Source organism: Felis catus, chromosome D3, assembly GCF_018350175.1.
Source record: "Felis catus isolate Fca126 chromosome D3, F.catus_Fca126_mat1.0, whole genome shotgun sequence".
Lineage (NCBI taxonomy): Eukaryota > Metazoa > Chordata > Mammalia > Carnivora > Felidae > Felis > Felis catus.
Genome location: NC_058379.1, coordinates 46,889,731 through 46,906,591, shown reverse-complemented (window position 1 = coordinate 46,906,591; position 16,861 = coordinate 46,889,731). Strand labels below are relative to the sequence as shown.

At 38.6% G+C, this 16,861-nt stretch overlaps 1 protein-coding gene across 4 annotated transcripts in view; it reads left to right on the top strand.

The window, feature by feature from the left end:
• The window catches only part of OSBPL1A (oxysterol binding protein like 1A), a 270,348-nt gene that overhangs the window by 28,368 nt on the left and 225,119 nt on the right, over positions 1 to 16,861 (top strand). For 3 of the 4 annotated variants that reach the window (XM_045041822.1, XM_003995075.5, XM_045041823.1), the window contains one exon: positions 15,301 to 15,423. In XM_045041822.1, the coding sequence (XP_044897757.1) occupies positions 15,303 to 15,423 (121 nt within the window). In that variant the 5' untranslated portion in view covers positions 15,301 to 15,302. Of the gene's footprint in view, positions 1 to 15,300; positions 15,424 to 16,861 lie in introns of those variants that run through there. The other variant, XM_045041824.1, reaches the window with a different exon arrangement.

Genomic DNA, 16,861 nt, shown 5'->3' with positions numbered 1-16,861 from the left:
GATTTAACTTTCTTTTTTTTTAAATTTTTTTTCTTTGTTTTTCTTTATTTATTTTTGGGACAGAGAGAGACCGAGCATGAACGGGGGAGGGGCAGAGAGAGAGGGAGACACAGAATCGGAAACAGGCTCCAGGCTCCGAGCCATCAGCCCAGAGCCTGATGCGGGGCTCGAACTCACAGACCGTGAGATCGTGACCCGGGTGAAGTCGGACGCTTAACCGACTGAGCCACCCAGGCGCCCCAGATTTAACTTTCTTAGTGTTCACACAGGAACAATAACTAGAATCAATGGCCTTTAGTTTTAGAGGCCGAATTGAGTTTTATGAAATGTATAGCTTTAATAACATAATGTGCCTTGATTAGAAGTTCTAGATTCTGGTTTTGGCTTTATTGGCAAATAACTTTACCTCTGTACTTTCCTGTTTTTTTTTTTTTTTTTTTCATTTCTAAAATCAGCATTAGGTTAAATATGAATCTACCACTGTTGAGTTTCTAAAACAATGTATTTGTGTAATTGTTATCCCAAATTTATAGTTGTATACATACATTTATATGTGTATATGTGTACATACGTACATGTAGGAATATGATCGTGTTAGAGAAATCACTGCTAGGAGTTAGAATGAGGACAAAATTTATTTTCTTGCTATTGCCATGTTTTTTACATAGTTCAATTTTTAATATTTCCCTCACATTAAAAGAATAATGGGAAAAAATAACTCCTACCACTAAGCAGCTAGCTACATTGGAAAGCAGTGCTAAGTGCACTACAGATTTTTATGTTAGATTTTATAAAATATATTCATAATTACATTTAATGTTTCTCATTATTCAAATTCCTAGCATACAGTGTGTTTCAAATATTGTTGTAATAATACCAGGCATAAAAGCAGTATCTGAAAAGTTTTAATTTTTTTTTTTAATGTTTATTTTTGAGAGCACGAGCAGGGGAGGGGCAGAGAGGGAGACACAGAATCCGAAACAGGCTTTAGGCTCTGAGCTGTCAGCACAGAACCCGACACAGGGCTTGAACCCACAAATTGTGGGATTGTGACCTGAGCTGAAGTCAGACGCTCAACTGACTGAGCCACCCAGGCACCCCTGAGAATTTTTTAAATAATCACAATATGTAGTCAATTTTGAATAATTAGGTTCCTTTTGACTTTAATAGTACAAAAGCTATTTGACAATTGTAAGAACCATATTTCAGATGCTTCCTGAATTTCTTTTATTGTAAAATATACATGACAAAATTACCCTTTTAACCATTTTTAAGTATACTATTCAGAGGCATTAAGTAACTTACATCATTGTGCAACCATTGCCACTGCCCATCTCTAGGATTATTTCAACATTTCAAACAGAAACTGTGTAACCATTAAATACTACCCACTCCCTCCTCCAGCTCCTAGTAATCACTATCCTGTTTTCTCTCTGAATTTGTCTATTCTAGGTACCTCATATAAATGGAATCATATAACATTTGTCCTTTTGTGTCTAGTTTCACTTAGCATAATGTGTGCAAGTTTCATCCATGTAGCATGTGTCAGAATTTGCTTCATTTTCAAGGCTGACTAATAATCCATTGTATGTATATGCCACATTTTTTCTATTCACCTGTCACTGGACACTTAGATTGCTTCCACCTCTTGGCTATTGTGAAGAATGATGCTGTGAACATGGGTGAGCAATTATCTGTTTGAGTCCCTGCTCTAACGCTTTTGGGTATATTGTGGGTCCTATGGTAACTCTTAATTTTTGAGAAACTGCTATACTTTCCTGACATTTTATAATACCCAGTTAAATATTATGTGTATTATTGAATAAAGTTAGCATGGATGTCTTTGAATATTAACTTTTCAAATACCATTAAGAACTCGAAGACAGTATTTTGAGTTTATGATACTCAGGTGAATAAGCTCTGGTTGTTGAACTTGATTATCTTTGTTTTTATTTTTTAATTTTTTTTTATTTTGAGAGAGAGCAAGCAGGGGAGGGGCAGTGAGAGAGAGGGAGAGGGAGAGAGAGAATCCCAAGCAGGCTCCACACGGTCAGCATGGAGTGTGATGTGGGGCTTGAACTCATGAACTGTGAGACCCTGACCTGAGCCGAAATCAAGAGTTGGAAGCCTCATCAGCTGAGCCAGTCAGGCACCTCAAACTTCATTATCTTTGATTTCTCCAGGAATTTTCTACATCGATTCTATAGACCTTAAACTTAAATACTAAGGAAAAGTAGCAATTCAACTTGATCTCCAGCCAGATTTAGCAAGTTATGACTGTCCTTTAGGCTCCAAGTTTTAGGGTCTTTGCCAGGATCTCAGTTGTAAGGGCTACAGAATTTATTTGCTGTATTGTGTGGGCATTTAGTGGCACAGACTATGAAGTATGGGGACCGGTCTAATTAGGTGATTTACAGTGTTTATAAAACAACAAAATAATTTAGAAGCCTAGCTTCCTCAGTGGACCTGGGAGGTGAGGAAACAAGGCAAAATAGTCTGTAGCCTCCCAGCTTTTGAAGCTCAAACTGTTGTCTAGTTAGTGCCTTGAAAACATTCTCTTGGTCATTAAAAATCTCATTAATCTTAAAAAGAAAGCTTGGAATTGCATGAATGTGGAAAGAGCAGTTGAAAATATCCACAGAGTGATGATGAAAAATACAATACTGATAGGCTGTGGCTCAGATCCATTCTGATCAGCTGCATTAAGGGATTGCTTGCCTTTTTCTTTCTTTTACACATCAGGGACCACGCCCTTTTCTGAAATAAGCTTATGATTCCAAAGAATGAATGTTTGTTTTAAAAATCTGTTCACGTGAATTTGGATTCTTTTATTTTGTTTTTCTTCTAAAGTCAACTATTAATCATAGATATCAGCTTATTTATAAATTAGAGATGCATCAAGTTAAATAATAGTAATCCTCAGTAATCCTAGAGTAGATTTTTTTAAAGGTCTTTTTTTCTGTGATCTATAAGAAAAAGTCTTCCTTAGGGGCACCTGGGTGGCTCAGTCAGTTAAGTGTCTGACTTTGGCTCAGGTCATGATCTCGCAGTTCATAGGTTCGAGCCTGCGTTGGGCTCTGTGCTAATGGCTTGGAACTTGGAGCCTGCTTCGGATTCTGTGTCCCCCTCTCTCTCTGTTCCTACCCCACTCACTCACTCTCAAAAATAAAGATTAAAAAAATTAAAAAGAACCTTCATTAATTGCTATTAGATAAAGGTGTCCCACTTAAAGTCATTGCCTTTAGGCCTTCCTATAGGGAGGCATGATTGCTTTGTTCTCAGAGAACTGAATCCACATCCATTCATCTGCCCATCTATTTAACATTTGATTACCTGCTGTGTTCTAGGCACATTGTTAGGTCCTAGGAATATGATGGGGAACATAATAGACATGAGACCCTTGTCCCATTCAAGTTTACAGGGAGTGCAGTGTAAGGAGAGCCAAAGAAATGACCACATGAGTACTTGCAGACTGGTGTGTGCTAAACATGGTGAGGGATCTAGTTGAGGTTGGGAATGAAGAGGGCAAGTCACACTTCTCGAGAGCGGTGGATAGTAATTGATTTGTATACTTGTCCCTACAGTATTTCTAAGTTCCCCCTAGTATAAGGCCCAGTTTTACTCATTAATGAGCCAGCAAAGCTCAGGACAAGTATTCCTGGAATGTTGTCGGCCCTCAATGAAACGTTTGCTGCTTCATCTTCTTGTGGGACACAAGTGCTAGGGAAGGTGAGGGTGGTCCTGGTGCTGGTAGGGGAGCCACAGCTTCTTCGGCATGTCACGCTGGACACCTTCCCAGCCCGTGCTGACTACCTGGATGCCCGCTGAAGGCACATGGTTTAAGATCCTGGTGGATGTTCTAAAGTTCAGGTCTTCATCCTCAGCAGTGGACTCTGAGTTGTGATTTTTGAATGGAGAAAGAAGTTGCCGTGAATGGTTTTATGCCTTGGTTTGGAACAGTTTCTTTGTAGCTTAGTTGGAAGGAACATAGAGATTAATATGGTGGCCACACTGCTAGCATTTTAGGAAGTTTACTGAGTTTTTAAATTACAGACATTTTTGGAGTTGTGCTAACTTTTGTGTTAGAGCCACTGAGAAATTATCTTGCTAAAATATATTCTTACTGTTTTCTGCTCCTAACACGCAATGATTTGTTCACGGATGTAAGTTTTAAATGTATATGTGATTCGGGGATGCTTGGGTGGCTCTAAGCCTCTGACTCTTAGTTTCCGCTCAGGTCATGATCTCACAGCTTCATGGGTTTGAGCCCCGCATCAGGCTCTCTGCTGACAGTGTGGGGCCTGCTTGGGATTCTCTGTCTCCGCCCCTCCCCTGCTTGTGCTCTTTCTCAAAATAAACCTTAAAAAACATGTATATTTAAATGTTTATGTGATTTTATAGACTTGTTTCTGTAGGAGAAAGTGTCAATCCCCTTCCTACCCCTGCTACTCCTTTCTAGGGTAATAGAAGTTTACAAGAGCAATGTAAGGAAAATGCATTTTGGATTTATCATTAAGGATACTACTTAAGTCCTAAATGTTACAGTCTGCGAAGCTTTGGAATTGGCTTGGCCTACTGATAGGCTAATTCGTTTTGATAGATGTGGTGTTAAAATTGCTTTGTAAATGACAGAATGTCCAAATTGCTTTAAGAATGTTTTTTAATCAAACAGGCACCTGGATTAAAATCTATGGGAGTTAAGCAGAGAGCAACGAGAGATTTTTTTTTTTCTCCTGGTTTTGGTGAGATTTAACTGGCCTGGTTCCCTTCATAATAATCTGTATTTTATTTACCTCTATTACACCTCCCCACCCACCCATCCTGTCTTCTAGCAAGAGTTCTTTCCCCTGTTAAGATACCTAAGAATCTGTTTCTGTTCTGAGGAAATTGGTGGCCGTAGGACAGGAGATCTTCCTGGGCTGCCTAGCTTTGCCCACCGGCCCCTCAAGTACCATCCCCCTGTCCCTGGCCTCAGTGCCATGCTCCCTTCTCTTAGGCTGTTCATCCACTTACTTTAGACACCTCTAGGATCTTTTCAGTCCAGCACCCCTCCTTTCCCTTATACATCAAGCTTTTCCTGTTTCTGGCCCTTGCCTCACAGCCTGTAAACACGTGCCCAGCTATCCTAACTCTGGAGCTAACACTAGCTCTTCAGAACAAAGTTCCTCTAAAGGAGTCTGGTGTCCTCTCTCCTTAGCATCCCTCATTCAGTCCTCAGTGTACCTACATCTGCTTTTGCCTGTGTCATTTCCACTGGATGTACCCTTGAGCTCATCAGTGACCTCCGATTCACCAGACCAACCAGTGATTTCACACCTGGTCCTGTGCTTCCTTTACCATTTCACACCCATCTGGCCCCTTTGAAACTCGGTCTTCTCTTGGTTTCGGTGCTGCTACCCTTTTCTGTCCCCTTTTCCAACCTTAGTCCTTCTCTGCTAGATTGTAGTCACAGGCCTCCTTCCCCTTAAATGTTGGTCTCCTCTAGGTGAGGGATCTCATTTACTCCTGTGACTTTAATGACCACTGCTTGGCTGAAAGTCCTGCTGTGTGAATTGAATTCTAGCCTACAACTGCGTGCTTCTCCTCATGCTGCTCTCTGGACATATCCTTCTCCAGTTCCCACAGGAATCTCAGACTCCCCATGACCAGCATGGGCTCACACAACTTCACCCAGGGTTGTCCACATTAGCAACTTTCTTCACGCTGCTGGTCTTAGAGAACTTGTCATTCTTTTTTTTTTTTTTTTTAACATTTATTTATTATTACTGACAGGCAGAGACAGAGCATGAGGAGGGGGGGGGGAGACACAGAATCTGAAGCAAGCTTCAGGCCCTGAGCTGTCAGCACAGAGCCCGATGCAGGGCTCGCACTCATGAACCGTGAGATCATGACCTGAGCCGAAGTCAGTCGCTTAACTGACTGAGCCACCCAGGTGCCCCAAAGAACTTGTCATTCTTCAAGCTCCAGCTTAAACGTCACCTTCTCTGTGATTCCTTCTATAGTTATAGAAGGCACCATGCTTTCTCCTGAACAGCTGCTGTCCCTTGGACATGTTACTATTCGTGGCACATGCTGCTCTGGTGGTTGGCCTGTCCCTTGCACATGTTACTGTTCGTGGCACGTGTTGGTCTGATGGTTGGCCTGTCCCTTGAACACGTTACTGTTCGTGGCACATGTTGGTCTGATGGTTGGCCTGTCCCTTGAACACGTTACTGTTTGTGGCACATATTGGTCTGGTGGTTGTCCTGTCCCTTGAACATGTTACTGTTCATGGCACATGTTGGTCTGGTGGTTGGCCTGTCCCTTGAACATGTTACTGTTCGTGGCACATGTTGGTCTGGTGGTTGGCCTGTTTCTGAGAGGCAGAGACTGTGTCGTCATCACTGTACCTCCAGTGCCTCCTGCAGGCAGCCCATCTTTGGTAGGTATTAATAAACATGTGTTAGGTACATTTTAATCCCAGTGCCAGCATTTATGAGCAACTGTTGTGGTTAATATATTACTGTGGACTGTTTAAGTGGGTAAGGTTTATTTTTATTTTTATCATTTTATTTTGTTCGTCATGATAAGTGTGTTTTTTAATCTCCATCCCTGATTTCCCCCTTTCCCTTATGCACCTTCCCTCTGGTAACCATCAATTTGTTCTTTATAGGCAGAACACTGTTTCTTTGTGTCTCTCGTTTTCTCCCCTTTGCTCATTTGTTTTGTTTCTTAAATTCCACATGAGTTATATGGTATTTGTCCTTCTCTGAGTTATTTTGTTTAGTATCATACTCTAGCTCCATCCGTGTTGTTGCAAATGGCAAGATTTCATTTTTTTATGGTGGAATAATATTCCATCATGTGGATGGGTAGTGTATACACACATCTTCTTTATCCATTCATCTATTAAGGGACCTTTGAGCTGCTTCCAAAGTTTGGCTGTTGTAAATAATGTTGCAGTAAACATAGGGGTACATGTATCCCTTTGAATTAGTGTTTTCAGTTTTTGGGGGTGAATACCCAGTAGTGCTATTCCTGGAATGTAGGGTAGTTCTATTTTTTAAAAAAATGTTTATTCATTTTTGAGAGACAGAGACTGAGCACAAGCAGGGGAGGGACAGAGAGAGGGAGGCACAGAATCTCAAGTAAGCTCCAGGCTCTGAGCTGTCAGCACAGAGCATGATGTGGGGCTTGAATCCACGAACCATGAGATCATGACCTGAAATGAAGTCGGATGCTTAACTGACTGAGCCACCCAGGCACCCCTAGGGTGGTTCTATTTTTAGTTTTTTGAGGAACCTCCATACTGTTTTCCACAGTGGCTGTGCCAGTTTGCATTTCCACCAACAATGTAAAAGGTTCCTCTTTCCTCACATCCTCGCCAACAGTTGCTATTTCTTGTGTTATTGATTTTCGCTGTTCTGACGGGTGTGAGGTGGTATCTCATTGTAGTTTTGATTTTCATTTCCCTGATGATGGATTATGTTGAGCATCTTTTCATGTGTCCATTGGCCATCTGTATGTCTTCTTTGGAGAAATGTCTGTTCATATCTTCTGCCCATTTTTTAATTGGGTTATTTTTTTGGTGTTATATAAGTTTTTTATAATATGTATAATATATAACATATCTTTTAATAATCTTTACACCCATTGTGGGGCTCGAACTCATGACTGCAAGATCAAGAGTTACAGTGTCCTCCAAATGAGCCAGCCAGGAATCTCTAAGTTTTTTATATATTTTGGATACTAACCTTTTATTGGATGTGTCACTTGTAAATAACTTCTCCCATTCAGTAGGTTGCCTTTTAGTTTTGTTGGTTGATTGTTTCCTTTGCTGTGCAGAAGCTTTTTATTTTGTTATTGTCCCAGTAGTGTGTTTTTGCTTTTTTTTTTTTTCCTTGCCTCAGGAGACACATCTAGAAAAATGTTTCCATAGCCAGTGTCTGAGAAATGACTGCCTGTGCTCTCTTCTATGATTTCTATGGTTTCATACCTCACATTTAGATCTTTAATCCATTTCAAGTTTATTTTTATGTATGGTATGAGACAGTGATCTAGTTTCATTCTTTTGCATGTAGCTGTCCAGTTTTCCCAACATCATTTGTTAGAGACTGTATTTTTCCCATTGCCTATTACTGTCTCCTTTGTTGAAGATGAATTTACCATAACTGTGGGTTTATTTCTGGGCTCTCTATTGTGTTCTGTTGATCTATGTGTCTGTTTTTTTGCCTGTACCATACTGTTTTGATTACTACAGCTTGGTAGTATGTGTTGAAATTTAGGATTGTGATACCTCCGGTTTTATTGTTTTTCAAGATTGCTTTGGCTAGTTGAAGTCTTTTGTGGTTCGATACAAATCTTAGGATTGTTTGTTTTAGTTCTGTGAAAAATGCTGTTGGTATTTTGACAGGGGTTGCATTAAATGTGTAGACTGCTTTGGGTAGTGTAGTCATTTTAACAACATTGCTCTCCTGTGGCGCCTGGGTGGCTTAGTCAGTTGAGCATCTGACTCTTGATGGCAGCACAGGTCATGATCCTGGGGTCACGGGATTGAGCCCTATGTTGGACTCTGCACTGAGTCTGGAGCCTGCTTAGGATTCTCTCTAAGTAAAAACAAAAAACAACAAAAAACCGTATTCTCCCAACCCATGATCATGAAATATCTTTCCATTTGGCTTTGTTATATTCAATTTCTTTCATCGGTGTTTTATAGTTTTCAGACTATAGCTCTTTCATGTTCTTGGTTAAGTGCATTCCTAGATATTTTTAAATTCTTGTTGAAATTGTAAATGAGATTGTTAATTTCACTTTCTGCTACTTCATTATTAGTGTATAGAATTTCAATGAATTTCTGTATATTTGTATCCTGCAATTTTGCTGAATTCATTTATAAGTTCTGGTAGTTTTTTGGTGGAGTCTTTAGGGTTTTCTATATATAGTATCACATCATCTGCAAATAGTGAAAGTTTTACTTCCTTACAAATTTGGATGCCTCTTATTTCTTTTTATTGTCTGATTGCTGTTGCTAGGACTTCCACTACTATGTTGAATAAAAGTGGTAAGAGTTGATATCCTTGTCTTGTTCCTGATCTGAGAAGAAAAGCTCTGTTTTTCACCACTATGATGTTGGCTGTGGGTTTTTCATATATGGCTTTTATTATGTTGAGGGGTATTCCCTCTAAACCTACTTTGTTGAGGACTTTTGTCAAGAAAGGGGGTCATACTTTGTTAAATGTTTTTTCTACATATAGTGAAAGAATAAAAACCATATGATCACTTCTCTTGTTGATGTATCTTGTTGATTGATTTCTGAATATTGAACTACCCTTGCATCCCAGGAGTAAATCCCATTTGATTGTGATGTGTGTTTTTTGTTTTTGTTTTTTTTTTTTGATGTATTGTTGGATTTGGTTTGCTAATACTTCATTGAGGATTTTTGCATCTGTGTTCACCAGAGAGATTGGCCTATAGTGTTCTCTCTCTCTCTCTCTTTTTTTTTGTAGTGTCTTTATCTGGTTTTGGTATCGGGGTAATGCTGACCTCATAGAATGAACTTGGAAGCTTTCCTTACTCTTTTATTTTTTGGAATAGTTTGGGAATAGGGATTATCATTTCTTGAAATGTTTGGTAGAATTCATTCTATGAAGCCATCTGGTCCTGGACTTTTGCTTTGGGAAATTTTTTGATTACTGATTCAATTTCCTTGCTGATAATTGGTCTGTTCAAATTTTTTGTTTCTTCTTGATTCAGTTTTGGGAGGTTACATGTTTCTAGGAATTTATCCATTTCTTCTGTCCAATATGTTAGCACTAATTTTTCACAATAATTTCTTACAATCCTTTGTAATTTTGTGATGTTATTTCTCCTCTTTCTGATTGAGTTACTTTTTTTTTTTTTTTGAGTCTTGCTAAAGATTGATCCTTAATTTTTTTTTAATGTTTGTTTTTGAGAGAGACAAAGCATAAGTGGGGGAAGGGGCAGAGAGAGAGGGGGAGACACAGAATCCAAAGCAGGCTCCAGGCTCTGAGCTGTCAGCACGGAGCCTGATGTGGGGCTTGAACCCACCAACCATGGGATCATGACCTGAGCTGAAGTCAGACGCTTAACTGACTGAGCCACCCAGGTGCCCCAAGATTGATCTTTTAAAAGGACTAGCTCCTGGTTTCTTTGATATTTTTTGCTATTATTCTTAATACTCAAATATATTTTTTCTGCAGTTTTGTATTTTAATATAGTATCTTGGTTTTGTTTCAGAATACAATGTTATTCTCCAGAGATTAGGTTTTATTTAACTTACTCTCTGAACTTTTTTTCAAGTTGCTTTTTTTTTTTTACCCCCTCTTTGGTTTTTAGACTCTTTCGTGTTTTAGAGGTTTTACTCAGATGTCTTGTCGCCCTTAGCTATTGGCATTTAAGAATGAGGAACTTGAAAGCTGACTGGAAATTGAGAAAGTAGGGGAGCCTTGTTAACTGCCATTTTTACTAAAAGTCATCTGGCTTAGCTTCTTGTTGGGAGCTGCTGGTGTCCTCTTGGAATTTGTTATCCTTTAGGGACTGTCACCAGCTTAGTCTCCTCCCAGTGGGTGGAGCCTGGCTTGTCAGCATTAGGAATGCTGATTAAGAAAGAGCTGGAAGTCATGCTGTTCACTGTACATAGGCTGCTACTTTTTGAAACCATCCTCCGACGGTCTTCCATCCTCTTGTCTGTAGAGCATTTCTTTTAGCCTTAGAGGATTTATTTAAACAGTTGCCTATTGATGGACATGGACTTCTTAATACCTTTTTCACTACTGTAAATAAAGCAATCCTTATGAATGTGCTTATGAAATAATCTTCTGTATTTCTATAGCATAGATTCCTAGAAGTAGAATTGCCCTGGGAAAGGAAATGGTGTATGTGTATTTTTTAAAATATTTTTTAAATTGTAAAATATGCATAAGATATAATTTATCATCTTAAAAATGTTTGTGGTATTAAATACATAAATATGTGCTACCATCACCATCATCCATCCTGAGAACTTTTCTTATAAAACTGAAACTCTGTACCCAATAAATCCCCATTCTCCTCTCCCCAAGCCCTTGGCCACTACCATTCCATTTTCTTTCTCTTTTGACTACTGTGCTCAAAGTACTTCATAAAAATGGAATCATACAGTATTTGTCTTTCTGTGACTGGCTTATTTCCCTTAGCATAATGTCCTCATGGTTCATTCATGTAGCATATTGCAAAAACGTCTTTCTTTTTAAAGATTGAAAAATACTCCATTGTACCTATATACCACATTTTGCTTAACTGTTCATCTCCTGGTGGACACTTGTATAGCTTCCATGTTTTAGCTATTATGAGTAATGCAGCTCTGAACACAGATGTACAAATACCTCTTTGAGACCCCCACTTTCAGTTCTTTTGAGTGTATACCCAGAAGTGGAATTGCCAGATTATAGGGTAGTTCTGGTTTTAATTTTTTGAGGAATTGCTAATCTGTTTTACACAGTGGCTGTACCATTTTACATTCCTGCCAACAGTGCACAGGATTCTAATTTCTCCACATCCTTGACAACACTTGTTTTCTGTTTGTTTGTTTTTTTCCCCATAGTAGTCTTCTTATTGGGTGTGAGATGGTAGCTCATTGTAGTTTTGATTTGCCTTTTCCTAATGATCAGTAATGGGAAACAACTTTTCATGTCCTTATTGGCCATGTGTATATTTGTAGAAATGTCTATTCAAGTACTTTGTTTTTGAACTGGGTTTTGTTTGAGTTTTAGGAGTTCTCTGTATTTTGGTTATTAATCCCTTATCAGATATGATTTGCAAATATTTTCTCTGATCTTGTGGTTTGTGTTTTAACTCTGCTAGTGGCTTTTGATGCACAGAATTTAAAAATTCTTATGTCCACTTTATCTATTTTTTCTTTTGTTACCCATGCCTTTGTTCTATCCAAGAAATCATTGCCAAAACCAATGTCATGAAGCATTTGCCCTGTGTTTTCTAAGACTTTCATTATTTTATGTTTTGCATTTAGATCTTTGATCCAATTTGAATTAGTTTTTAAATATGATGTTAGGTAAAAGTTCAACTTTGTTCTTTTCCATGTGGATTTTCAGTTTTCCCAGCACCATTTGTTGACAAGACTGTTGAATCATGTCGTCAGTCTTGTAAAGAATCATTGACCATATACACAAGGGTTTATTTGGCTTCCCTGTTCTATTCCATTGTTCTGTATGTCTGTCTTTATGCTAGTACCACAGTGTTTGATGACGTTAGCTTTGTTATAAGTTTTGAAATCCAGAAGCGTAAGTCCTCCAGCATTGCCTCCTTTTTGAAGATTGTTTTGGCTATTTAGAATTCCTTGAAATTTCATTTTTTTAAATACTGAAATATTTAAAGTATTCTCCTTTCTGTAGATTCTGTAGTTATTTTGGGGGGATTAGGGTTACCATGGAGATTACATTTATCATCCTAAAGTTGTAACACTAATTTGAGTTTATACTAGTTTAACTTAAATAACACACACACACACACACACACACACACACACACACACACACACACACACACACCTTGCTCCTTTATGCTCTGTTCCCACCCCTTTTGGCTACTGATGTCACAGAATTACATCTTTATACACTCTGTACCCAAAACAAAAATAATTCTTTTAAATGTGTTAGTCCCTTAAATTATGTAGAAAATAAGATTTGGAGTTAGAAGACAAAATTATATTTTTAATCCAATATTCTTTTCTTTAAATGCGTTACTCTTAAATCATGTAGAAAACAAGAAGTACAGCTATAAACCATTGTTAAAATAACACTAGCTTTTGTAATTGTGCATGTGTTTGCCTTTATCAAGATGTTTATTTCTCCACATAGCTTTGAGTTACTGTCTAGGGTGCTTTTATTTTACCTTGTAAGACTCTGTTGAGCATTTCTTGAAAGGCAGGTCTAGTGGTAATGAACTGCCTCGGCTTTTATTTTTCTGGGATGTCTTAATTTCTCTCTTACTTTTGAAAGGCAGTTTTGCCAGATAAAGGATAGTTTTTCTTTCAGCACTTTGAATATATTTGCATACTGCTCTCTGTCCTCCAAAGTTTCTGATGGGAAATCTACCAGTCTTCCTACCCTGGATCCCTTGTATGTGATGATTTAGCTTCTTTCCTGCTATCAAGATTTTCTGTTTTGAAAGTTGGATTATGTAGCATATCTCTTTGAGTTCCCCTTAGGAGTTCATTGACCTTCTTGGATGTTTATATTCATGTTTTTTCCTCAAATTTGGGAAGTATTCAGCTATTATTTCTCCAATTGCTCAACCCTCATTCTCCCACTTCTAAGACTTTCATGATGCATGTTGATCTGTTGGTGTCCTATAGGTCTCTTAAGCTATGTTTGGTTTTCAGTCTTTTTTCTTTCTGTTCCCCAGACTCAGTAATTTCTGTGTCCTATCTTTCAAGTTTTCTTAGTGTTCTGCCTATACAAATCAGCTTTTGAGTCTCTCAAGTGAATTTTTTGTTATTGTACTTTTCAGTTCAAGAATTTCGTCTTTCTTTTTAGGTTTTTTTTGGTCTTTATTCATATTTTCATTTCGTTTATGCATTTTGTCTTCCACCATCTCTTCCTTTAGGTCTTTGAATATCTTTTTGATGCCTTTGTCTAGTATATTTGCCATCAGATCTTCAGGGACCATTTCTATTGATTTGTTTTTCCCTTTGGGCTCTACTTTTCTGTTTCTTTGTATGTCCTGTAACTTTTTTAATTATTGAAAACTGGACATTTGAATCTAACGTACTAACTCTAGATAGCAAATTCTCTTCCTTCCTCGAGTTATTTCTAATATGTTGTTATTTTTCTTGGATTATTGTAGGCTGTGCTGAGGTCAGCCTTAGCTGTAAACTGAAGGTCTTCTCAGGTCTTCTTTTGGTGGTCGTGAGCAGTCATGTTTTAATTTTCTCCATAAATGCTGTTGTTTTTCAGTGTCCTAGTCTTTAGTGTCTGGCTCTTATGTGGGGGCGGGGGGAGTGGGGGGAAGAATGGAGAAATGAAGGCGGGTGCGGGGCGGGGGGTGGGGGGGGACAAAAATGAATGTTGGTCCTTTAAATCTCCTGGAAGTCCAGTCTGCTGGAGGGGCTTAAAGCAGTGAGAGATGGTGCATGCAACAAGTGTGTCTGCTTGCTTCCTTGTCTGCATCTCTGATCAGAAGCAGCAGTGATCAGAGCTCAGCTCTCCAATATTTGGAGTACGGGGATCTTTTTGTTCACCCTGGTTCCTGTAAGCCATTCCAGGAATGCATGCACTGGGGGAATTTCGGGGTGGAGATGGGTAGCTGCTGCCTTGCTAAGAGCTTAAATTGACATAAATTAACCACAGTTCCCTTCCAAGCTTTCCCTGGTGGTTGTAAGCCTTCAGAAGATCCTAGAGTTCCAAAACCGTTACATCACGCAGATTCTGCCAGTACAGTTGTTATCTAGGTGGGGAGACAGACAGATTGCTGGTGTTTCCATACTCTAGTCATTTTAGTAGAATCTTCCCCCAAGTGTATATGTATTTTGAAATTTACTTGATATTGACAAGTGGTGCTTATATCCTGTCCATGACAGTATTAGGCATGTTTCATCTTTTTTTTTTTTTTTATTGAATTATAGTTGACATGCAATGTTGCATTAGTTTCAGGTGTATAATCTTTTTTATTTAATCTTGTAGGCAAAAAATTGTTTTATTTGCATTTATTAGTAAGAAAGAAATTTATATTTTGTGAATTGCTACTTATTTTGACAAATGGCTTAAATTTGGTTGTAGTGCTCTATATTTTGAAGCTTAGTAAAATATGAAAGAGGAAACAAAGGAATTATAAGTATGGTCGCTCCAGGATTTTTATCTGTAATTTGATTTTTTTCCTATTCAGGATGTTTTGCACAAGTTTTAAATGTGTTAATGTTTCAGCCTTATGATATTTTTATTGTAATGACCACATTTTAATTTTATATCTAGTTATATAATGTTTGCATTAACCATTTGCAAAATATTTCATACCTTTAAGAGCATTCTGTCAAATATGATATAACAGCTCATGAGGTTGGTTATTTTGCAGATAAGGAAACTGAGGCTTTGAGAGATTAAGAAACTTGCCCAAATGTTTAGTGCACTTTTTCAATAATAATAAAAAGGATAAGGAGTCTGAAGGTCAAGTTCTGGCCCTGCAACTGATTCACTTAGTTCTTACATCGTTCTTATTACTTGTAAAGTGATTTTTTTTTGTATTAGCAGATAGTATACGAAAGGTAATTCTATCACTCAATAGTAATATTATTATTTTTAAATCCAGAAATGAATACTGAAGCAGAACAGGAGCTTCTCCATCATGCCAGAAATGGCAATGCTAAAGAAGTTCGACAGTTATTAGAAACCATGGAAAGAAATCAAGTAATTGCTGACATTAATTGCAAAGGTAAGCTTTGAGTTTTTTTAGCTTTTTCTTGAGTATGCACAACTCTGTCATTTATTTAGCACTAATCTTTTTGGTCTTGCTAGAAATAAATTCCCAGATCTTTTTCTAGAAAGAGTCTTCATAAGAGTAGGTAAAAGAGTAGTTTTACCTAGTAGTACCTCGTAGTTCTAAGTCCGAGACATTGAGATCTAGTCTTAAGGTTTAGGGTCTCTGACAATTTTATCAGCTACAAGAGTGACCCTGAGCCTACAAGATGCATGCTATGATAGGGTGTTATGGTTAAATCAACCAGTTTGAGTGTTCAGTGTATGCCCAGAGTCCTGTGAAGTACCTTGCAGGTGGTGTTAGGCAGGATCCCTGGCCTCATTGAGACTAGTGTAGAGGATTAATAGACTAGTCTACACTTCAAAATATGTACCAGAATATGGAACCCCAGGGTGTCATGGGATCCCATAGGAGAGACCTGTAACTGGACCTAGAAGGATTAGCTTCTTAGAGGAAATGATTCTAAGGTGATCTATAAAGAATGTGTAGGACTTAACCAGGTGAAAATAGAGAAGAAAAGTGTTCAAGGGAGAAGATACAGCATGTGCCAAGGTCCTGAGGTGAGAGGCAGTCCAGGTGGCAAGGGCCTGCAGGCAGGAAGGGTGAGGGAAGGTAAATAGCAGCCAAATCCTAATGCACCTGTGGCAAGGTTGTATGTATTATGCTCAGGTGTGCAGAGAAAATTTATCTTCTAAAATGGCTCTGATATTTCAACAAGCACCTTCTCCTTCTTGGAGTATGGAGGACTAAATAAATACTAATCTTTTGGTTTCTCGATCTTGTAGCTTTTTGATAAATGATTGGTCTTCCAGAACCTCTCAGCTCTCTTTGCCCTGTCTCCCCCAAGCTGGTGTTTAAAAATAAAGATGAGCCTTGTTGTGTGTGTCTATAGCCTTTGATTCCTCAGTGACCCTTGTCTTCCCAGTGCTCCTGAAGCATTTGTAGCTGACCCTTGGGACAAACTCAAACTCGTGTCTCTCTGTGTGTCATACAAGTGGTGCTCCGTGACTGTTACTTTGTGGCCACCTTGCAGGTGGGTGCTGGGATAGGTGGTTGCTAGGATATCTTTCTATGTCATCCCAGATGCCACTTGCCTGTTCTTGGTGTATCCTTGATTTATCTCGCTTTCTGGGCTCATGAATAGGAGCACCATGTCTCTTCATTTGTGCCTTTCTCACAGTCCTCTGTCCCCGATGCATATTTTATTCTGCTGGGTCACATTCTTCTGTCCTAGAGCAACAAACCTTATGTCTTCACCCATGTTGGGGAAGGATTATTATATTTGCAGTGGAGAGAAAACTATGATCTGAGTTGTCCAGAAAATAGTTGTTTTTGGTATGCTAAAGGAATTGTAAAAATCCTCCTGGTCCTTCAGCAAAGACTGGTTCTTAAT